This window comes from Oncorhynchus keta, chromosome 14 (genome assembly GCF_023373465.1).
Source record: "Oncorhynchus keta strain PuntledgeMale-10-30-2019 chromosome 14, Oket_V2, whole genome shotgun sequence".
Lineage (NCBI taxonomy): Eukaryota > Metazoa > Chordata > Actinopteri > Salmoniformes > Salmonidae > Oncorhynchus > Oncorhynchus keta.
The window spans coordinates 5,187,805-5,212,249 of NC_068434.1; the positions used below are offsets into that span (position 1 = coordinate 5,187,805).

The following is a 24,445-nucleotide window of genomic DNA, read 5'->3' on the forward strand; positions in this document are numbered from 1 at the left end:
AATAACATACATACTGTTGGAGCTCCCTGTCGGTTATAGTGAATAACATACATACTGTTGGAGCTCCCTGTTGGTTATAGTGAATAACATACATACTGTTGGAGCTCCCTGTTGGTTATAGTGAATAACATACATACTGTTGGAGCTCCCTGTCGGTTATAGTGAATAAGAGATAGATAGATACCTGTAGAGAATAACATACATACTGTTGGAGCTCCCTGTTGGTTATAGTGAATAACATACATACTGTTGGAGCTCCCTGTTGGTTATAGTGAATAACATACATACTGTTGGAGCTCCCTGTTGGTTATAGTGAATAAGAGATAGATAGATACCTGTAGAGAATAACATACATACTGTTGGAGCTCCCTGTCCCAATACTGTTGGAGCTCCCTGTTGGTTATAGTGAATAACATACATACTGTTGGAGCTCCCTGTCGGTTATAGTGAATAACATACATACTGTTGGAGCTCCCTGTTGGTTATAGTGAGTAAGAGATAGATAGATACCTGTAGAGAATAACATACATACTGTTGGAGCTCCCTGTTGGTTATAGTGAATAAGAGATAGATAGATATCTGTAGAGAATAACATACATACTGTTGGAGCTCCCTGTTGGTTATAGTGAATAACATACATACTGTTGGAGCTCCCTGTTGGTTATAGTGAATAAGAGATAGATAGATACCTGTAGAGAATAACATACATACTGTTGGAGCTCCCTGTTGGTTATAGTGAATAACATACATACTGTTGGAGCTCCCTGTTGGTTATAGTGAATAACATACATACTGTTGGAGCTCCCTGTTGGTTATAGTGAATAAGAGATAGATAGATACCTGTAGAGAATAACATACATACTGTTGGAGCTCCCTGTTGGTTATAGTGAATAACATACATACTGTTGGAGCTCCCTGTCGGTTATAGTGAATAACATACATACTGTTGGAGCTCCCTGTTGGTTATAGTGAATAACATACATACTGTTGGAGCTCCCTGTCGGTTATAGTGAATAACATACATACTGTTGGAGCTCCCTGTTGGTTATAGTGAATAAGAGATAGATAGATACCTGTAGAGAATAACATACATACTGTTGGAGCTCCCTGTCGGTTATAGTGAATAACATACATACTGTTGGAGCTCCCTGTCGGTTATAGTGAATAACATACATACTGTTGGAGCTCCCTGTCGGTTATAGTGAATAACATACATACTGTTGGAGCTCCCTGTCGGTTATAGTGAATAACATACATACTGTTGGAGCTCCCTGTTGGTTATAGTGAATAACATACATACTGTTGGAGCTCCCTGTTGGTTATAGTGAATAACATACATACTGTTGGAGCTCCCTGTTGGTTATAGTGAATAACATACATACTGTTGGAGCTCCCTGTTGGTTATAGTGAATAAGAGATAGATAGATACCTGTAGAGAATAACATACATACTGTTGGAGCTCCCTGTTGGTTATAGTGAATAACATGCATACTGTTGGAGCTCCCTGTCGGTATTCAATGACCGATACCTTTGTTCAACTGTAAAAACAGGATAGCTTTGTTTTTAATTACTGTGGTGAGATATTGGGGGTTTATGCAGGCCTACATTGATGTGTTTAATGACTGTGGTGAACTATTGGGGGTTTATGCAGGCCTACATTGATGTGTTTAATGACTGTGGTGAGATATTGGGGGTTTATGCAGGCCTACATTGATGTTTCTGGGTATCTGTGTGTGTATTGATGTGCTGTGTGTCTGTGTGTATTGATGTGCTGTGTGTATTGATGTGCTGTGTGTATTGATGTGCTGTGTGTCTGTGTGTATTGATGTGCTGTGTGTCTGTGTGTATTGATGTGCTGTGTGTATTGATGTGCTGTGTGTCTGTGTGTATTGATGTGCTGTGTGTATTGATGTGCTGTGTGTCTGTGTGTATTGATGTGATGTGTGTCTTTGATGTGCTGTGTGTCTGTGTGTATTGATATGCTGTGTGTCTGTGTGTATTGATGTGCTGTGTGTCTGTGTGTATTGATGTGCTGTGTGTATTGATGTGCTGTGTGTCTGTGTGTATTGATGTGATGTGTGTCTTTGATGTGCTGTGTGTCTGTGTGTATTGATGTGCTGTGTGTCTGTGTATTGATGTGCTGTGTGTCTGTGTGTATTGATGTGTTGTGTGTCTGTGTGTATTGATGTGATGTGTGTATTGATGTGCTGTGTGTATTGATGTGCTGTGTGTCTGTGTGTATTGATGTGCTGTGTGTATTGATGTGCTGTGTGTCTGTGTGTATTGATGTGCTGTGTGTCTGTGTGTATTGATGTGCTGTGTGTATTGATGTGCTGTGTGTCTGTGTGTATTGATGTGCTGTGTGTCTGTGTGTATTGATGTGCTGTGTGTATTGATGTGCTGTGTGTCTGTGTGTCTTGATGTACTGTGTGTATTGATGTGCTGTGTGTATTGATGTGCTGTGTGTCTGTGTGTATTGGTGTGTCTGTGTGTATTGATGTGCTGTGTGTCTGTGTGTATTGATGTGCTGTGTGTATTGATGTGCTGTGTGTCTGTGTGTATTGATGTGCTGTGTGTCTTGATGTGCTGTGTGTCTGTGTGTATTATTGATGTGTGTCTGTGTGTATTGATGTGCTGTGTGTATTATTGTATTGATGTGCTGTGTGTCTGTGTGTATTGATGTGATGTGTGTCTTTGATGTGCTGTGTGTCTGTGTGTATTGATGTGCTGTGTGTCTGTGTATTGATGTGCTGTGTGTCTGTGTGTATTGATGTGTTGTGTGTCTGTGTGTATTGATGTGATGTGTGTATTGATGTGCTGTGTGTATTGATGTGCTGTGTGTATTGATGTGCTGTGTGTCTGTGTGTATTGATGTGCTGTGTGTATTGATGTGCTGTGTGTCTGTGTGTATTGATGTGCTGTGTGTCTGTGTGTATTGATGTGCTGTGTGTCTGTGTGTATTGATGTGCTGTGTGTATTGATGTGCTGTGTGTCTGTGTGTATTGATGTGCTGTGTGTCTGTGTGTATTGATGTGCTGTGTGTATTGATGTGCTGTGTGTCTGTGTGTCTTGATGTACTGTGTGTATTGATGTGCTGTGTGTATTGATGTGCTGTGTGTCTGTGTGTATTGGTGTGTCTGTGTGTATTGATGTGCTGTGTGTCTGTGTGTATTGATGTGCTGTGTGTATTGATGTGCTGTGTGTCTGTGTGTATTGATGTGCTGTGTGTCTTGATGTGCTGTGTGTCTGTGTGTATTGATGTGATGTGTGTCTGTGTGTATTGATGTGCTGTGTGTATTGATGTGCTGTGTGTATTGATGTGCTGTGTGTATTGATGTGCTGTGTGTCTGTGTGTATTGATGTGCTGTGTGTGTATTGATGTGCTGTGTGTCTGTGTGTATTGATGTGCTGTGTGTATTGATGTGCTGTGTTTAGTTTTTAGTTTAGTTTATTTTATTTTTACAGGGACAGTGCACATTAATCAACGTTTCAGTAAAAGTGCCGGTTTTAGCCAGCCGGCTAATTTTCAACCGCAGTCCCTGGGCAGGTTATTAAAAACAATTACAATATAGGCAATAGCACCATAGACATAGCAACATAGCAACATAGGACAAGCAAGACATAGCATACAGACAGAGCAACATAGAACAAAAAGCAGCAAGACAAAATTCATAAAAGCAACAAAGTGTTTCCATACCTCACAAGCTACAGACAACATGGAAAGCGGCAACACACAGCTAGGGACCATGTTCACAAATCTGATTGACCTTTAGCCATGTCTTCAAGCATTTTGTGAAAGTGTGATATGTGGTGCAGTTATGTGTGTCTGATGGCAGTGTATTCCAGACATGGGAAGCTCTCACAGAGAATGCAGATTTACTAAAGGTGCTTTTCCTTAGGGGAACTATACAGTCACCTCTCATGGCAGACCTTGTGGATCTGCTGCCATATGTCTGGGTTTTCTGTTTAACAAACATATTGAGTGGAGGGGGAGCCAGGCCATTAAGGATCTTGAATACAAGACATGCGTCGGTGTATTGCACAAGATTTTCCCAACTCAAGAGCTCATGTTTTCTAAGGATGTGACAATGATGATGGCTATTGGGCTTCCTATCAAGCACTTTGAGAGCCTGTTTGTAGACAGACTGAATAGGTTTTAATGTTGCACAGCAAGCTTGGGCCCAACTAGTCAACCAGTATGTTAAGTGGGGGAGTATCATAGATTTGAAGTACAGTTTTGCTACCTCTGTAGTCAAACAATTTCGTATAAATCGGAAATGAGCTAGATTGAATTTAGTTATTTGAATTACCTTTTTCACATGCTTTTTAAAAGAGAGGTTGGAATCAAGTATGATGCCAAGGTACTTAAAATCGGATACCACCTGGAGCTTCTCCCCTGACACATAGACATCTGGCTCAGTAGCATCTGTTGCCCTCTTTGTGAAGAACATGCAAACAGTTTTTTTCACATTGAGATGCAAACACGAGTCACTGAGCCACTTTGTAACCTGGACCATTACAGTAGTGAGTTCTTGTGCAGCTTGTTGTTTGCTCTTTGCATGCACATATATCACTGTATCATCTGCATACATTTGAACTTCAGACCCAGTACATACAGAAGGCAGATCATTAATGTACAGGCTGAACAGGAGGGGCCCCAGTATTGACCCTTGGGGCACGCCCACATCATAGCTACGAGTGGGCGACAGCTCATTGCTCACTCTGACACACTGAGTTCTGCCTTCAAGGTATGATTTCATCCATCTCAAGGCATCAGGGGAAAAGTTGAACTTGGACAATTTTGTGATGAGAATCTCATGGTTAACAGTATCAAAAGCCTTCCTTAGGTCCAGAAACACAGCCCCAACAGCACCCCCTTTGTCCATCTTGGACTTCACATTTTCCAGAAGAAAGCAGTTGGCCGTTTCTGTGGAGTGTTTCGCTCTGAAGCCAAACTGCATGGAGTGTAATGTGAAGGGGCTGTTGTTGAGGTGGTTAATCAGTTGTTCTGCTACACACTTTTCAACAACCTTTGACACCACAGGTAGTATACTAATGGGCCTGTAGTTACTCACGTCAGCAGGGTCGCCTGATTTAAAGATGGCCGTTATTATGGCCGACTTCCATACCCTTGGAAACACACCAAGACCAATAGATGTGTTGGTGACCTTAGTAATGGGGCCAATGAGTGACTCTTTGTAGTTTTTAAGAAAGGTAGAGTCCATCCCAAACACATCTTTGGCTTTAGAGTTCTTTAGTGAGCTAATCACCTTGTTCACCTTTGACTCAGAAACCTCCCTTATGATGAAGACAGGTTGAGTGTCATTCACTAGCACTGACCCAAGAAATCAGTGGAGGGGTTCTGTGTCAGTAACCTGACAGAGTCAATAAAGTAGGAATTGAAGGCTGTTGCTATTTCAACTGCATCCTGTGTTAGATTGTTATTCACCATGATTTCTAGTCTTTTGCAGTGTTACTATGGTCTTTCCCTGTTAACTTTTTAGATTCTCCCATATCAATTTAGAATTTCCCTTTGCTTCACCAATTATGTTAATAAAAAGTTTGCCTTGGCCTGTCTGATTTCTTTTATCACCTTATTTCTCAACATGGTAAACCTACGTCTGTCATGCTCTAATTTAGATTTTAGGGCTGTTTTTAGAGCATAATCTCGTTCTTTCATCAATTTCCAGATTTCTCCATTTAGCCAAGGAAGAGTGCTCTTTTGGCCAGGTTTGGATTTGATTTTCTTTAGGAAGCCATTTATTGTAGTCTGGATTGTGGATAGAAAAACCTGACTATCAGCTTCCACGTCTGTATAGGACAAGAGATCATTCCAGTTTATTCCCTTAATTGCTTTTTCAAAATAGTTTAATTCACTCGTAGGTATTCTGAGTTGATCCGGCTTTCTAACAGTAGAGAGGTTAAACCTGCTCTTAGACAGCTTTCTGGCTATAAGTGTCAGATTATGATCAGACAGCCCAGTAACCATATTGAATGATTTAGTCACTCTCTCTGGTTTATTACTGAACACCAAATCAATCTGTGTTTTAGAGCAACAAATCACCCTGGTTGGCCCTTTAACTAGCTGTGTAAGGTCAAAGGTATTAGTGATCCGTTTGAGGGTTTTCCTACAACACTTGTCTTCATAATTAATGTTAAAATCTCCCATTAAGATGACCTCTTTCCCAAAATCACATTCCCTAAGCATGGTATTAAACTGATCAAAAAACACACTTTTGGTGGAAGGTGGCCTATACATTCCAATGAGGGTAAAAGACATTTGGGGAGACAGTGTAACGTTCAGGCCGATACATTCTAGTTCATTATCACATGACCACTCAATTTGTTTACATCGGATATGTTCTTTAATGTAAATCATCACACCCCCTCCTCTTCCTTCCTTGTAAATAAGAATTTTGTCTTAACTGACTTGCCTAGTTAAATAAAGATTATACTAAGAGCATAAAATTTCTGCACCCTAATTTTCTAATTCTAGTCTAACCAATACCCAAATGGAGAGTCTGTGTGTATTGATGTGCTGTGTGTCTTTTTCCAGGTGGAAGAACTGCTGTATACGAGGGGTTCTATCCATGGCCATGATATCAGGATTCTTCATGATGATCTACCTGGGACCTATCATGCTCATAGTAGTGGTATGTAGCTTCATAACATGCTCATAGTAGTGGTATGTAGCTTTATAACACCATGTTCATGGTAATGGTATGTAGCTTTATAACACACTGTTAGTGTTATGTAGCTTCATAACATGTTCATATTAGTGTTATGTAGCTTTATAACATGTTCATATTAGTGTTATGTAGCTTTATAACATGTTCATATTAGTGTTATGTAGCTTTATAACATGTTCATATTAGTGTTATGTAGCTTTATAACATGCTCATATTAGTGGTATGTAGCTTTATAACACCATGTTAGTGGTATGTAGCTTTATAACACCCTGTTCATGGTAGTGGTATGTAGCTTTATAACACCCTGTTCATGGTAGTGGTATGTAGCTTTATAACACCCTGTTCATGGTAATGGTATGTAGCTTTATAACACCCTGTTCATGGTAATGTTTTTCCACAAGTGTACTGTAGCAGGTGTAGCCCATCATGCTAATGTTTCCTATTAACAGGACAATAGACTTTTCATAGCCCAGCTACTGCAGTGAAAATCCCTGAACTTGCAAATGTATTCAGTGCTTAAGTCCTCTAAAGTGTTTTAGAGGACTAACTCAGAACAGCAGTACAGTGTTTCTTCATCAAAGCCTTTATACTTTCATTAAAATAAAATAACGAGAAAAAACATTGAAATGCGGATGTTTATTTATTAAACTACATTTTAGTCTCACTCCCCCCCAGCTCCACGACCACAGGTAAAACCTTGCTGCGATGATCAATGTAGTTGTTGTATCGTCAGTTTCTCTTAGCCATAACATTTTGATGGCCTTGAACCAGTTCATCTTAGCTTGTCGGCTTGGCAGATTTACGGATGAATGTTTTCAGTTGATGCCAAACGAGTTCGATCGGGTTTATATCAGGAGACCTATCTGTAGAGATGAGAAAAAAATATTTATAGATATACTGTAGGCCTACCGTAGGTGTTGTAGGCCTACCGTAGGTGTTGTAGGCCTACCGTAGGTGTTGTAGGTCTACCGTAGGTGTGTAGGCCTACCGTAGGTGTTGTAGGCCTACCGTAGGTGTGTAGGCCTACCGTAGGTGTTGTAGGCCTACCGTAGGTGTTGTAGGCCTACCGTAGGTGTGTAGGCCTACCGTAGGTGTTGTAGGCCTACCGTAGGTGTGTAGGCCTACCGTAGGTGTTGTAGGCCTACCGTAGGTGTTGTAGATGTTGTAGGCCTACCGTAGGTGTTGTAGGTCTACCGTAGGTGTGTAGGCCTACCGTAGGTGTGTAGGCCTACCGTAGGTGTTGTAGGCCTACCGTAGGTGTTGTAGGTATTTTATTTATTTATAATTAACCTTTATGACTACATAAAGGTTTACTTACTCTGCTGACGTCTTGACCCAGTCTATGCCCTCATTTGCAATGCAAACCCGGGCGGCAGTATGTTTTGGGTCATTGTCTGCATTTGGAGAATAAAACAAGACATTTAGCCAAACAGCCAACATTAGGTACAATAATATAAATATACATGTAAATGTATCTAAACGTTACAAAAATATTGCTATAATCCTACCTTGAAGGAAACGATGTGGTCCCAGAAACACCTCTCTGAGACAAGCATGGAGAAACAGAAATGTCCTGTGATGTCTGCTGAACAATCAAGTTCGGTTTCTCCAGAAATAAATAATTCAAAATAACAAACTGGCTTTATTTTAAAATGAGTGAGAATATCTCACCCCATGTTCAAGAATTGACTTTTTCTCACTCACTCTAGGTTAAATGAAAACGAAATCTCCAAAATGTTGGTACTTTTTTAACAAAGCGTTTTTATTATTATTAATTTATTTAGAATGATGTAAAAGCCCCTCAGGATCTGTGAGAATATCTTAACGGAAAATGCCCCTTGGAATCCTCCAATCCTTTAAATGTAATTATTGGCGGGGAGTCACCTCATTTAATTTTTTATTTATTTAGACATACTGTAGGCTTACCATAGGCGAAATGAGTTTCATCCGTGTTGAGTAACGTGATGTTAAAAGTGGTGTCGTTCTTATTTATTTAATTAAAGAGCATATTGAAGTTAGAAGCAATAAGGTTTGAAGCAAAAGGCGTACAACTTATTTAGCACCGTTTTGCACTGCTCTGAGACAAGCATGGGGACTGGTCTCCATCTCCATTTGGGTATTGGTTAGACTAGAATTAGAAAATTAGGGTGCAGAAATGTTATGCTCTTAGTATAATCTTTATTTAACTAGGCAAGTCAGTTAAGACAAAATTCTTATTTACAAGGACAGCCTACTCCTCCCTCCCCGTCAGGGAATTGAACCCCGGTCTCCTGTCTGCAAGACACAGGGATTCTTCAGCTAAATAGCCCAGTACTGTACTGCTGACCGTCATGTTGTACAGCGCCATATTTTCTCCTCCATCCAAACAGAAACACAGAGTTTTTTCATTTGTCATAGAATAGAAATACCATAATATTAATCAAATGAATTGAGAAAGTACCCGTCAAAAGTTTGGACACACCCACTCATTCCAAGATTTTTCTTATTTTTTACTATTTTCTACATTGTAGAATAATAGTGAAGACATCACAACTATGAAATAACAGATATGTAATCAGTTAAGAACAAATATTTTTTTACAGGGACAGCCTACTCTTTCCTCCCCGTCGAGGAATTGAACCCCGGTCTCTCGCGTGCCCGCATTCTCTTGTACAGACACGGCCCGGTCTCCCTTATGTAAGGAATTCGGCACTTTCCTATGTTTACTACAGTATGTATTGTAGGCTATGTTTACTTGTCAGACTGCACAGTGGCCTAATAAACACATGCAGCTGGCTTATATCTTCAGAATGCTTTATTATCCAACTGTAAAAGCATATACTGTACGGTACTGTATTTCTTCATCGGCATCTTTATGCTTTCATTAATAAAATAATGACAAAAATACTCTTTCAAAATGCAGATGTTGATTTAGTTATGGATCCATAACGAATTACTACGGGAATGAATATCACTGATTTACAGAAAAATTGGAACAAAGTTGTCTAATGAAGGCAAACCATTTAGAATCCTCGTATGCTGTTGCCTTCTCCCGACAATCACGTTGTACAGCGCCATATTTCCCATCCCATCCTGACGGAAACCCTGAGTGTTTGGTTTTTCGTTTTTCTCGGAATTGAAACACCATAATATTTCTTAAAATCAATCCCATATACTATGTTATTACAAAAAAAGGTTTTAAATTCTCTGCTAATGTCAATATGGAAGACTAAATCAAATGCTTCTTTATTAAGATGCCGTCTGGTGGTCAAACTAGCACTAACTTGTATTAACAGAAAAAATGGCTGACAATTAAATAACGTGCCACAGAATGCTTCAGCAGCCCCGCAAGGTGTGCTGCAGTATGACGCAACTTTTAACTTCTTCGGGATAAGGGGGCAGCATTTTCACTTTTGGATAAATAGCGTGCCCAAATTCAACTTCCTGCTACTCATCCTCAGAATATAAGATATGCATAGTATTGGTAGATTTGGATAGAAAACACTCTGAAGTTTCTAAAAACTGTTTGAATCATGTCTGTGAGTATAACAGAACTTGTGTAGCAGGCAAAACCCAGAGGACAAACCATTCCGATTTCTTTGTTTGTTGTTGAGGTCACTGTCTATTCAATGCGTTTTCATTGGAAAACCAGATTTCTAAAGGACTTGTTTGCAGTTCCTACCGCTTCCACTGGAAGTCACCAGTCTTTTGAAATTGGTTGAGGTTTTTCCTTTGTGTAATGAAGAAGTACGGCCATCTTGAATGAGTGTCATTTGAAGTGTACTGTTAGATAGATACTTTTTGAGAGAGGCGCATGACTCAAAGTAGCGTCAGTTTGTTTTCCTCCTGTATTGAACACAGATAGTCCCGTCTTCAATTTGATCGATTATTAAGGTTTAAAAATACCTAAAGTTGTATTACAAAAGTAGTTTGAAATGTTTTGGCAAAGTTTATAGGCAACTTTTGAGATATTTTGTAGCGACGTTGCGCAATTTGGAACCTGTGTTTTTCTGGATCAAACGGGCCGAAATAAATTGACATTTTGGATATATATTGACGGAATTAATCGAACAAATGGACCATTTGTGATGTTGATGGGACATATCGGAGTGCCAACAAAAGAAGCTCGTCAAAGGTAAGGCATGAATATTATATTTTTATTGCTGCGTTTTGTGTCGCTCCTGCAAGGTTGAAATATGCTCCTCTCTCTTTGTTTACTGTCGTGCTATCATCAGATAATGGCATCGTTTGCTTTCGCCGAAAAGCCTTTTTGAAATCTGACGTGTTGGATGGATTCACAACAAGTGTAGCTTTAATTTGGTATCGTACACGTGTGATTTAATAATAAAAGTTTGATTTTTATAGTATTTTATTTGAATTTGGCGCTCTGCATTTTCCCTGGCTATTGGCCAAGTGGGACACAAGCGTCCCACCTATCCCAGAGAGGTAGGAGGAACCAAAGATGGTCTACTAATATGCGGTGGTGATTTTAACTTGAAAATATTGGTGGGAATCAACTAAGCGCATATGTATCGAAACCACTATACTACAAAACGCTAATTGCCTCGCTTCATTTATTGGATAGTTACAGTGGACTTTGCTATCACAGAAGCAATCAACTGCAAAGATCAGATGCGCAACCCTCTTCTATTTTAATCTGGATTCTCCTGATCAGATCATCCCTCTTCTATTTTAATCTGGATTCTTCAGATCAGATCAACCCTCTATCCATTTTAATCTGGATTCTCCAGATCAGATGCGCACCCTCTATCCATTTTAATCTGGATTCTCCAGATCAGATGCACACCCTCTATCAATTTTAATCTGGATTCTCCAGATCAGATCAACCCTCTATCCATTTTAATCTGGATTCTCCAGATCAGATGCGCACCCTCTATCCATTTTAATCTGGATTCTCCAGATCAGATGCACACCCTCTATCAATTTTAATCTGGATTCTCCAGATCAGATCACGGAAACACCATGACGATAACTTCTGAAAATAACGTGAAGGTAAACTCTTAAAAAAGATGGAGTTTGTAATATCACCACATTAATTTTTATTTTTTATTTTTAAGTAACCGCAAAAAAAGTTCTTATTTTATATGGGTTACCCCCCAACACTGGTCCTAACTCCTCTCTCACCCCCCACCCCTCTCTTTCTCTCTCGTTCTCTCTCCTTGGTAGGTGATGACCATCCAGATCAAGTGTTTTCAGGAGATCATAGATATCGGCTACAGAGTCTACCATTCCTACGAGCTGCCCTGGTTCAGGACACTCAGCTGGTAAGGACCGACTATATCTTTCTTGTCAGTTTCGATTATACTTTTTTTTCACTCCCTCTTATCTCCCCCCTCTCGTTTTTCTCTCTCTGTCTCTCACTCTCTATTCTCTTCTCTGTCCCCTCTCTCTCTTCTCTCTGTCCCCCCTTCTCTCTGTCCCCCCCTTCTCTCTCTCCTCCCTCTTGTTTTTCTCACTCCATCTCTCTCCCCCTCATCTCCCCCCTCTCGTTTTTCTCTCGCTCTCTTTTCTCTTCTCTGTCCCCTCTCTCTCTTCTCTCTGCCCGCCCCCCTTCTAGTCTCTGAAAAATAGAGAGCCATCCACTGTTTCCGGTTTTAATTATATGTGCGACTGTCCTGAGGCCAGGTTAGAGGACATGGTATCCCTGTCTCCTGCTGGTCATTCTATCTAGACTTTATCACCAGACAGGAGACAGGGATACCATCTACACTTTATCACCACACAGGAGACAGGGATACCATCTACACTTTATCACCACACAGGAGACAGGGATACCATCTATACTTTATCACCAGACAGGAGACAGGGATACCATCTACACTTTATCACCACACAGGAGACAGGAGACAGGGATACCATCTACACTTTATCACCACACAGGAGACAGGGATACCATCTACACTTTATCACCACACAGGAGACAGGGATACCATCTATACTTTATCACCACACAGGAGACAGGGATACCATCTACACTTTATCACCACACAGGAGACAGGGATACCATCTACACTTTATCACCACACAGGAGACAGGGATACCATCTACACTTTATCACCACACAGGAGACAGGGATACCATCTACACTTTATCACCACACAGGAGACGGGGATACCATCTACACTTTATCACCACACAGGAGACAGGGATACCATCTACACTTTATCACCACACAGGAGACAGGGATACCATCTATACTTTATCACCACACAGGAGACAGGGATACCATCTATACTTTATCACCACACAGGAGACAGGGATACCATCTATACTTTATCACCACACAGGAGACAGGGATACCATCTACACTTTATCACCACACAGGAGACAGGGATACCATCTATACTTTATCACCACACAGGAGACAGGGATACCATCTACACTTTATCACCACACAGGAGACAGGGATACCATCTACACTTTATCACCACACAGGAGACAGGGATACCATCTATACTTTATCACCAGACAGGAGACAGGAGACAGGGATACCATCTACACTTTATCACCACACAGGAGACAGGGATACCATCTATACTTTATCACCACACAGGAGACAGGGATACCATCTACACTTTATCACCACACAGGAGACAGGGATACCATCTACACTTTATCACCACACAGGAGACAGGGATACCATCTATACTTTATCACCAGACAGGAGACAGGAGACAGAGATACCATCTACACTTTATCACCACACAGGAGACAGGGATACCATCTATACTTTATCACTAAACAGGAGACAGGGATACCATCTACACTTTATCACTAAACAGGAGACAGAGATACCATCTATACTTTATCACTAAACAGGAGACAGGGATACCATCTACACTTTATCACTAAACAGGAGACAGGGATACCATCTACACTTTATCACCAGACAGGAGACAGGGATACCATCTACACTTTATCACCAGACAGGAGACAGGGATACCATCTATACTTTATCAGGGTAGAGGCTTGTCCTTATCGGAAGGGCCTAGTGGTGAGTTGTGTTGAGGTGCAGTGTCCTTATAGGAAGGGCCTAGTGGTGAGTTGTGTTGAGGTGCAGTGTCCTTATCGGAAGGGCCTAGTGGTGAGTTGTGTTGAGGTGCAGTGTCCTTATAGGAAGGGCCTAGTGGTGAGTTGTGTTGAGGTGCAGAGTCCTTATAGGAAGGGCCTAGTGGTGAGTTGTGTTGAGGTGCAGTGTCCTTATAGGAAGGGCCTAGTGGTGAGTTGTGTTGAGGTGCAGTGTCCTTATAGGAAGGGCCTAGTGGTGAGTTGTGTTGAGGTGCAGTGTCCTTATAGGAAGGGCCTAGTGGTGAGTTGTGTTGAGGTGCAGTGTCCTTATAGGAAGGGCCTAGTGGTGAGTTGTGTTGAGGTGCAGTGTCCTTATCGGAAGGGCCTAGTGGTGAGTTGTGTTGAGGTGCAGTGTCCTTATGGGAAGGGCCTAGTGGTGAGTTGTGTTGAGGTGCAGTGTCCTTATAGGAAGGGCCTAGTGGTGAGTTGTGTTGAGGTGCAGTGTCCTTATAGGAAGGGCCTAGTGGTGAGGTCTCTCTTGACATCTTTGTCCAACTAAAGAACAGACTGTGTTGAGGGGGTTTGATATCCTCACCAGGTACAATCGTGTCTGACCAGGTCACATGACTCTAGCCCAGGGAAGAGTGTTCTGGAAGGGGCCTTGGCAACCCCCTAGTAACGGAGTACCCAGGACCAGAGGTGTGAATCCGGGGGATGGTAGAGTTCTGGAGAGTTTTTCACTCTCTCTCTCTCTCTCTCTCTCTCTCTCTCTCTCTCTCTCTCTCTCTCTCGATCTTGAAGTTTGTGCCTTTGTATCCCAGGGGACAGAGAGGGTTGGGTTTAACAGTCTCTCTGTCAAAAATGAGGAGTAGTTTTATTTTTCAGGTAATAGTCTGAATATAGATTCCACCCCCCCCCCCCTCCCTCTCCCTCGCCTTAATGTTTTTTAAGATTTCTGTAGAGCAGAGCAACCTTTTCCCATAAAGGCACACAAACAAACTCATACACACCAAGGCTTGAGCTGAGCCAACCATGAGCAAATGCCACTGCCATGCTGGAAGTTTTCATCTATTTTTGTTGTACCTTTTTATTTATTTAACTAGGCAAGTCCATTTGGAAAGTACACACGCAGCATGCCCTCTGAACAGCCTAACCCTCCACCAATTGAACTCTGACCTCTGAACAACAAAAAACAAACAAACACACAAAACCAAAAAGGAATGAATACAATATCCTTGTTTTCCTTCAAGTACTTTTATGATGATTTGCGTGAATTGATATTGACTTGTTTGCTTTTTTAATTCTTATATATATTTTTTTAAAGGTACTTCCTGGTTTGTGTGAACTACTTCTTCTATGGTGAGACATTGGCGGAGTACTTTGGTGCGTTGGTGCAGAGAGAAGAACCGCTCCAGTTCCTGGTCCGATACCATAGATTTATCTCCTTCGCTGTCTACCTGGCAGGTGAGGCTCAGTGTAACGACGTCTGCACCATGAAGACGAGTGGAAGATAGATAGATATATCAAACAACAGAGTATTTGTCACATGCACCGAATACAACCTTTACAGGGGAAATACTTACTTACAAGCCCTTAACTAACAAATCCGTTTTAAGAAAAATACTACAAAAGTAAGAAATAACACTTTAAAAAAAATATATAAAAATAGTTCTTATCTCCATGGTGATATGAATCTGTGATTTGTTCCGCCAGGCCGCTGTTATAAAACGGTAATAAACCATAGATGTTAAACGGTCTGTCGGTAAATCTGGTCACTTTGTTCATGGAAACAACAGTACTAATACACTGGTCTATAACGACGTGTGTGTGTGTGTGTGTGTGTGTATATAGGCACATTTTAACAGCCTAATTTTGACACATGGGGTCACGAGAGACACTATGAATGAAAGAAAATCATGCTTGGTTCATAGAATCGGGGTTAGACTGAGTAACCGGTTTTCTGTTTTCTTCCTACAAAAATGTGGCGCTATCTTTTCAAACGGTTTAAGCTACAACGTGAAAAACCCAAGCAGGGTTGCAGCCCTTGACACAAACCGGTTCGCCTGGCACCTACTACCATACCCCTGTTCAAAGGCACCTACTACCCTGTTCAAAGGCACCTACTACCCTGTTCAAAGGCACCTACTACCCTGTTCAAAGGCACCTACTACCATACCCCTGTTCAAAGGCACTTACTACCATACCATACTACCACCTACTACCATACCCCTGTTCAAAGGCACCTACTACCATACCATACTACCACCTACTACCATACCCCTGTTCAAAGGCACCTACTACCATACCATACTACCACCTACTACCATACCCCTGTTCAAAGGCACCTACTACCGTACCCCTGTTTAAAGGCACCTACTACCATACCCCGTTCAAAGGCACCTACTACCAGACCCTGTTCAAAGGCACCTACCACCATACCCTGTTCAAAGGCACCTACTACCATACCCTGTTCAAAGGCACCTACTACCATACCCTGTTCAAAGGCACCTACTACCATACCCTGTTCAAAGGCACCTACTACCATACCCTGTTCAAAGGCACCTACTACCAGACCCTGTTCAAAGGCACCTACTACCATACCCTGTTCAAAGGCACCTACTACCATACCCTGTTCAAAGGCACCTACTACCATACCCTGTTCAAAGGCACCTACTACCATACCCTGTTCAAAGGCACCTACTACCAGACCCTGTTCAAAGGCACCTACTACCAGACCCTGTTCAAAGGTACCTACTACCATACCCTGTTCAAAGGCACCTACTACCATACCCCTGTTCAAAGGCACCTACTACCATACCCTGTTCAAAGGCACCTACTACCATACCCTGTTCAAAGGCACCTAATACCATACATACCCTGTTCAAAGGCACCTAATACCATACATACCCTGTTCAAAGGCACCTACTACCATACCCTGTTCAAAGACACCTACTACCAGACCCTGTTCAAAGGCACCTACTACCATACCCCGTTCAAAGGTATTTAAATATTTTGTCTTGCCCAGTCACGCTCTGAATGGCACACATACACAATCCACGTCTCAATCGTCTCGAGGCTTAAAAATCCTTCTTCATCTACACTGATTTTAAGTGGATTTCGGTGACATCAATAGGAGATCATAGCTTTCACCTGGATTCACCTGGTCAGTCTGTCATGGTCAGAGTTCTGTATTCGGCTTCTCTCTACAGAATGTCCACAAGCCTTCAGAACCCCAGTGGACAAGACCAGGAAATAACTCCGAAATTGATGATGATCTTTTATTTTCTAATCAACATCTGGTGAACTTCTCAATGCCTTTCTGATGCGTTTCAGTCACTTCAAACCAGACTGTCTTCAGATTGAAATTCCATCAAAAGCCAAGCCTGTCATCGTCCCAATTTTTTATTTTTTTTGTAATCATTGGCTGTTGATTACACTATTTTTTTTTTGTTGTATCAAAATGGGGTCACGGACAAAAAAAACACTTGCAAACCTCTGGCCTAGCTACTTACCCTGCAAACAAAAAAATGAGTCGCGGAACATCGGGAGGTTGTGTCGTGTTCCCCTGAATGTCCTTAGGACGTCCCCTGTTTGCTGGGTAGTTTTATTGTAAAAGCAAGGCCGACATGAAACATTTGACTACTGGACTGACTAAGTGCCTACACACTGCAGTTGGTGATTAACTAACAGGGCTATAAAGTATGTTTCTCAGATGCCTATGGACTCGGGTCAAAGAGCACGTCCGTTATAACCATTAAGAAACAGACCACTGTTGTCAGTTTCCCACCTTCCTTACCTTATTGGTGTGTTAGCTAGTTAGGTGACTACATGACAACCTTTCCTTTCTCCCTCCAGCCTCCTGCTGCAGCCTGGAAGATCAGATTCCAACTGTTTTTGTTGCTGTTTACACATTCCCTGAAAAATCTGCCAATAGATCTGATTTGGGTTGCCAATGTAAACACAGCCTTTGTGAATACAGGCCTTGGAGTGTCTTTTGATTTGACCCTGGCTGGAGTGTGACTGTCTGTCACAGCCGTTTAAAATCCACAGCTCTGCTGAACAGACTAAATCTGCCCGGCGACTCAATACCCTGGCTGGAGTGTGATTCCTAGGGGATCTCATATCGGCTGCTTGCATTATGTGGCGAAACCCGACACACAAATTAGGGTTTTAATCGACACCTTCAGCACAAATGTGACCGACCGGCTCGATTCGATTTTATGTAGCAACATTTGAAATAGTGTTTATTTTTTATTTTTTTACATTAGATAGAAGTAGAGACTCAGAGAGAGAAAATGGCTTATCATACACTACAGTTGAGGAACAATGGGAAAGTAATTCTGCTTTGAAAGCTGATAAACTTGTAACCCCACTTTTGAGAAAATGGCCCTTGAATGTTTTGGTACACCTACTGGAGAGCTCTTCTTTGTCTGCACCCGTTCACACCCTCTTAAGCCTTTTAGCTTCACCCATCTCTTTATGGATTCACATGTGTGGCGAGACAGCCAGCTGACGTTAGCTAGCCAGCTGACGTTAGCTAGCCAGCTGACGTTAGCTAGCCAGCTGACAGTACACTTTAACTTGCAATGAGAATGACTTTCTGACGACAAAATTTGAAACGTTTATATCTGAAAATGTAGCTAGCTAGACTGTCTTTCGCTTCTCCCTCTCTGTCACGGATGCCACGGTTGCCCTTAGTTTGACGATGTAATCCGGAGGTGTTTTATACAACAGCCTGTGTTCTCTTTTCAACTCCCTCTGCATATTTGAAACGAGTCACGAATTGAGTTCTATTAGCCCAGGTCCCACATCTGTTTGTGCTTTCTTGACAACTCGGCGTGACATTGGCAATATCAGACCGCACAAACAGATTTGGGACCGGGGCTACAAATCTATAGTAGCTCTTCAATCAATCCAATGGAGTTTTCTGAGGTTGCTTTGGTTCGCTGTGTAAAATGTTTAAAGATCGAATTTTCATTTTGAGGAAACCCGCACCACTCTTCACCACAACACCTTTATTATTTTGTTTTGAGTAAACAGAGGAGAGGCGTGTATAACAGTTTGATAAAATACATTTGTACATGCGACAATGTCCGAGGGAACAAAATAGTTGTAACGTCGTTCTTCGTTTTGTAGAAAGAGAGTCGGACCGTAATGCAGCGTGGTGGTTACTCATGACTTTAATGGAAAAAGCGACACATGAAATAACGATACAAATACAAAACAACAAACGGAACGTGAAACCTAATTACAGCCTATCTGGTGAAACTACACAGAGACAGGAACAAGCACCCACTAAATACACAGAGAAACCCAGGCTACCTAAAAACGGTTCCCCATCAGAGACAACGAGAATCACCTGACTCTGATTGAGAACCGCCTCAGGCAGCCAAGCCTAGACTAAACACACCCCTAATCAACCACAATCCCAATGCCTACAAAACCCCCAATAAGACAATACAATAACCCCATGTCACACCCTGGCCTGAACAAATAATTAAAGAAAACACTAAATACTAAGCCCAAGGCGTGACAATAGTGTTTGTTGTTAGTAGCTTCTTGGTTGTAATTATCCCAAACGGACAGTTTGACCAATTTTTATCGATTCCAGTTTTAAAAGACAATGTGATGTCCCGTTCATTCAATAGAGCAGGGAATGTCACGTGACTGTGTATAACCTCTCGCTGTTACGATCATCAGGCCTTATACAGTGACTGATTGGTTAATAGCTAAGGACGTAACGATTCACCGATACGCATCTGTCCCCGATGGTCATTTTTAGATCAAGTTTATAATTTCATAACGAGCAATACTTTTTTGCGAGGTGCGCTGCATGGCCGAAGTCAGAGAAGATCTCTCCATTAAGCTTCCAAACATTCAAAACCATAATTTTGTTGTGATGGGGCGGGTGAAATCCAAAATGTGATTAATATACATTCGGTATGTCATAGCTCATTTGTAAAGAATAAATATTGATACATGACTAGCTCAAACACTTAATCTGCAAAAATGACAAGTTAATTTAGTGGGGGATGGTGATTTCAGAACCACAGTGGGGATACAAAACACATAGGCTACAAAGACCAAAAATCTGATGGGGGTGGTAGTCTCCCTTATGGTTCTAATCTGATGGGGGTGGTAGTCTCCCTTATGGTTCTAATCTGATGGGGGTGGTAGTCTCCCTTATGATTCTAATCTGATGGGGGTGGTAGTCTCCCTTATGGCTCTAATCTGATGGGGGTGGTAGTCTCCCTTATGGTTCTAATCTGATGGGGGTGGTAGTCTCCCTTATGGTTCTAATCTGATGGGGGTGGTAGTCTCCCTTATGGTTCTAATCTGATGGGGGTGGTAGTCTCCCTTATGGCTCTAATTTGATGGGGGTGGTAGTCTCCCTTATGGCTCTAATCTGATGGGGGTGGTAGTCTCCCTTATGGCTTTAATCTGATGGGGGTGGTAGTCTCCCTTATGGTTCTAATCTGATGGGGGTGGTAGTCTCCCTTATGGTTCTAATCTGATGGGGGTGGTAGTCTCCCTTATGGCTCTAATTTGATGGGGGTGGTAGTCTCCCTTATGGTTCTAATCTGATGGGGGTGGTAGTCTCCCTTATGGTTCTAATCTGATGGGGGTGGTAGTCTCCCTTATGGCTCTAATTTGATGGGGGTGGTAGTCTCCCTTATGGTTCTAATCTGATGGGGGTGGTAGTCTCCCTTATGGTTCTAATCTGATGGGGGTGGTAGTCTCCCTTATGGCTCTAATTTGATGGGGGTGGTAGTCTCCCTTATGGTTCTAATCTGATGGGGGTGGTAGTCTCCCTTATGGCTATAATCTGGTAGTGGGGTGGTAGTCTCCCTTATGGCTATAATCTGGTAGTGGGGTGGTAGTCTCCCTTATGGCTATAATCTGGTAGTGGGGTGGTAGTCTCCCTTATGGCTATAATCTGGTAGTGGGGTGGTAGTCTCCCTTATGGCTATAATCTGGTAGTGGGGTGGTAGTCTCCCTTATGGCTATAATCTGGTAGTGGGGTGGTAGTCTCCCTTATGGCTCTAATCTGGTAGTAGTGGGGTGGTAGTCTCCTTTATGGTTCAAATCAGGTACCTACACCTTAGATATACGCTGAGTGCACAGTTATTAGACACATTGTATTCCTCAGGATTAATTGTATTGTTGAACAAACACAATGGTCTTAGTCAATCCAAAATGTTATTGAACCTCAAACCAGAATGTTTAAACAAAGGAAAAGTGAGTCATGTCTTTCCCAGGGGAATATATAAGTGTGCGCAATTATTAGGCAACTAAATACCAAAAAATAATTTCTCCCAACTCCCTTGTTTATTCTCAATTTTTAGAGTAAGGGTAACAAATAAGTTATACCAAATGACAATTAATTATTTTTTTTTAAATGGGCCTTTCAAAAATATTCAATGACCGATATAGCCGCCGTTTCTTTTCTGTTAATGCCATGAGCCTTCCATCCATGGAGTCTTGTCAGTTTCTTGATTTGTTTCACGAACACCTTTCGCTGAGGCAGCAACCACACCCTCCTAAATGCTGCTCAAAGAGATGTATTGTCTTCCCGCACTGTAAATCTCACATTTTGAGAAGGGCCCCACAAGTTCTCAATAGGATTTAAGTCGGTTGAGAAAGGGGGCCAAGTCATTATTCAGACATCTTTGAGGCCCTTGCTGGTTAGCCAAGCAGTGGAGTACTGGGATGCAGGTGATGGAGCATTGTCCTGCGCAAAGATCATGCCGTTCTTGAATGCTGAGGACTTCTTCCTGTACCACTGCTTGAAGAAAGAATATTCCAGAAACTGGCAGTAGGTTTGGGACTTGAGTTTCAGTCCATCTTCAACCCGAAAAGGTCCAACTACCTCATCCTTAATGATAGCATCCCATACCAGTACCCCTCCTTCACCTTGCTGGCGCCTGACTCAAAGTGGTGTCCCTGTGTCCATTGCAGATCCAGCCACGGTCCCATCCATCTGGTCCATCAAGATTCATTCTCATTACATCTGTCCATAAAATACCTTTTGGGCAAAGAAATACCTTTTTTTTTTTTTTTTTTTTTTAAATCTTGACGCTTCAACCTGTGAATCTTATTCAGTGGTGGTCGTGTTTCAGCCTTCTTGACCTTAGTCATGTCTCTGAGCTGTTGATACCTTGTACTCCAGGACTCTCCAGGTAGGTTGTACCTCAGGACTCTCCTGGTAGGTTGTACCTCAGGACTCTCCTGGTAGGTTGTACCTCAGGACTCTCTAGGTAGGTTGTACCTCAGGACTCTCCAGGTAGGTTGTACCTCAGGACTCTCCAGGTAGGTTGTACCTCAGGACTCTCCAGGTAGGTTGTACCTCAGGACTCTCCAGGTAGGTTGTACCTCAGGACTCTCCAGGTAGGTTGTACCTCAGGACTCTCCAGGTAGGTTGTACCTCAGGACTCTCCAGGTAGGTTGTACCTCAGGACTCTCCAGGTAGGTTGTACCCCAGGACTCTCCAGGTAGGTTGTACTCCAGGACTCTCCAGGTAGGTTGTACCTCAGGACTCTCCAGGTAGGTTGTACCTCAGGACTCTCCAGGTAGGTTGTACCTCAGGACTCTCCAGGTAGGTTGTACCTCAGGACTCTCCAGGTAGGTTGTACCTCAGGACTCTCCAGGTAGGTTGCCGTTCTGGACTATGTTGGCGCTGGAGGATAATGGGTTCCTGGTAGCTTGACGGTTAATTCTTCTGCAGTTCATTTGGCTCCTTTTCTTCTCCCTGCGTTGGTTTTTGCGGCCCCCAGTTGACATTTCGCAAACAAAACGTTTGATTGTCCGGTCGTCGCGCCTCAATAGTTCAGCTATTTCATGAGTGTTGCATCCGTCTGAAAGGACTTTTCAGTGTTTGTTTTTTTGTCCCATTTTTTAAAATTATTTTTTACCTGAGGTAATGAAGCTTGGCTAATAATTACGCACACCTTTTGATATAAGGCGGCATTCACTTTCGCCACACCCTCCCTCAATACACAAATACATTGCATATCACCTGAAAATGATTCAATCCCAATAAGCATTCAAGTTCATATGGTTTTGGAGTTGGAAAATGTGCATAGAAACAATGATAAGATCAGAATACTCACTTGCCTAATAAATGTGCACGCAGTGTACATCATTCTCTCTCACACACACACACACACACACACACACACACACACACACACACACACACACACACACACACACACACACACACACACACACACACACACACACGTCAGCTCAGACATATCCAGCCCGTGAGTTCCCCATCAGCAGCTGATTTGAACTTGAAAAGAAATGTGTGTTTTTTACAACAAATAAATGCCACATTTTTGATTCTCATTGATTCACCGAATTGTTTTAAAATGTAAACCTCTTTAGTTTCCTGTATGGTAATGGAGTCCATGTATCTATATACATATATGAAATTGTCTCGAAAGATGCACATCCCTATTGATACCCCACTGCGACAGATTAAAGGGGGGGTGTGTATGGTATGATGATGATGATGATGAAGATGATGTTCTTTCCCACCATCCTTTGGGGGGGGTATGGAATGATGATGATGATGATGATGATGATGATGATGATGAAGATGATGTTCTTTCCCACCATCCTTTGCAGAGAAACTGACCGCATGTTATTTGATTTTTCGCAGGTTTCTGCATGTTTGTTCTGAGTTTAGTGAAGAAGCATTACCGCCTGCAGTTTTACATGGTGTGTATGAGTCACGTAACCCTGGATACCACTGACTGACTAACATCCTGGTACTCTGCGTGCCGTACCGTACAGCAGGGTTCCCCAACTACGTCCAGAACATGGGTTTTAAATCATTTCTACAGTGCAAATTGACAGCAAGAATCACCAAACGGGTATTTTGACAAAAAACAAAATCATTTCAAACTTCTATAACGTCGGGATACGATCACCTCTTTTATGTTTTGGAATACTTGGATCAGATTTCCTAAATTAAAATAAATTTGAGTTGATTTCCTGGCGATTTCTTTTATTTTTTTAATATCCAACAACGAAAATAATAAAATAAATATATACTGTACCATTCAAACGTTTGGATACACCTACTCATTCAGGGTTTGTCTTTATTTTTTACTATTTGCTACGTTGTAGAATAATAGTGACGACATCAAACTATGAAATAACACATATGGAATCATGTAGTAACCAAAAAAGTGTTAAACAAATCAAATATATTTGAGATTCTTCAAAGTAGACATCCTTTGCCTTGATGACAGCTTTGCACACTCTTGGCATTCTCTCAACCAGCTTTGTGAGGTAGTCACCTGCAATGCATTTCAATTAACAGGTGTGCCTTGTTAAAGGTTAATTTGTAGAATTTCTTTCCTTAATATGTTTGAGCCAGTCAGTTGTGTTGTGACAAGGTAGGGTTGGTATACAGAAGATAGCCTTATTTGGTAAAAGACCATGTCCATATTATGGCAAGAACAGCTCAAATAAGCAAAGAGAAATGACAGTCCATCATTACTTTAAGACATGAAGGTCAGTCAATGTGGAAAATTTAAAGAACTTTGAAAGTTTCTTCAAGCGCAGTCGCAAGAACCATCAAGCGCTATGATGAAACTGGCTCTCATGAGGACCGCCACAAGAAAGGAAGACCCAGAGTTACCTCTGCTGCAGAGGATAAGTTCATTAGAGTTACCAGCCTCAGATAGCAGCCCAAATAAATGCTTCACAGATTTCAAGTAACAGACACATCTCAA

General features: G+C 41.8%; 1 protein-coding gene across 15 annotated transcripts in view; it reads left to right on the forward strand.

Annotated features, from left to right (window-relative positions):
• LOC127907130 (phosphatidate cytidylyltransferase 1-like) overlaps positions 1-24,445 on the forward strand; it is a 73,839-nt gene that overhangs the window by 20,053 nt on the left and 29,341 nt on the right. For all 15 annotated transcript variants that reach the window (XR_008063319.1, XR_008063321.1, XR_008063322.1 and 12 more), the window contains exons 3-6: positions 6,557-6,653; positions 11,856-11,953; positions 15,022-15,161; positions 23,365-23,423. Coding sequence is in view for 2 of the 15 variants with exons in the window: in XM_052460854.1 (XP_052316814.1) it covers positions 6,557-6,653; positions 11,856-11,953; positions 15,022-15,161; positions 23,365-23,423 (394 nt within the window). In the remaining 13 variants the exon portion in view is untranslated. The remainder of the gene's footprint in view (positions 1-6,556; positions 6,654-11,855; positions 11,954-15,021; positions 15,162-23,364; positions 23,424-24,445) is intronic.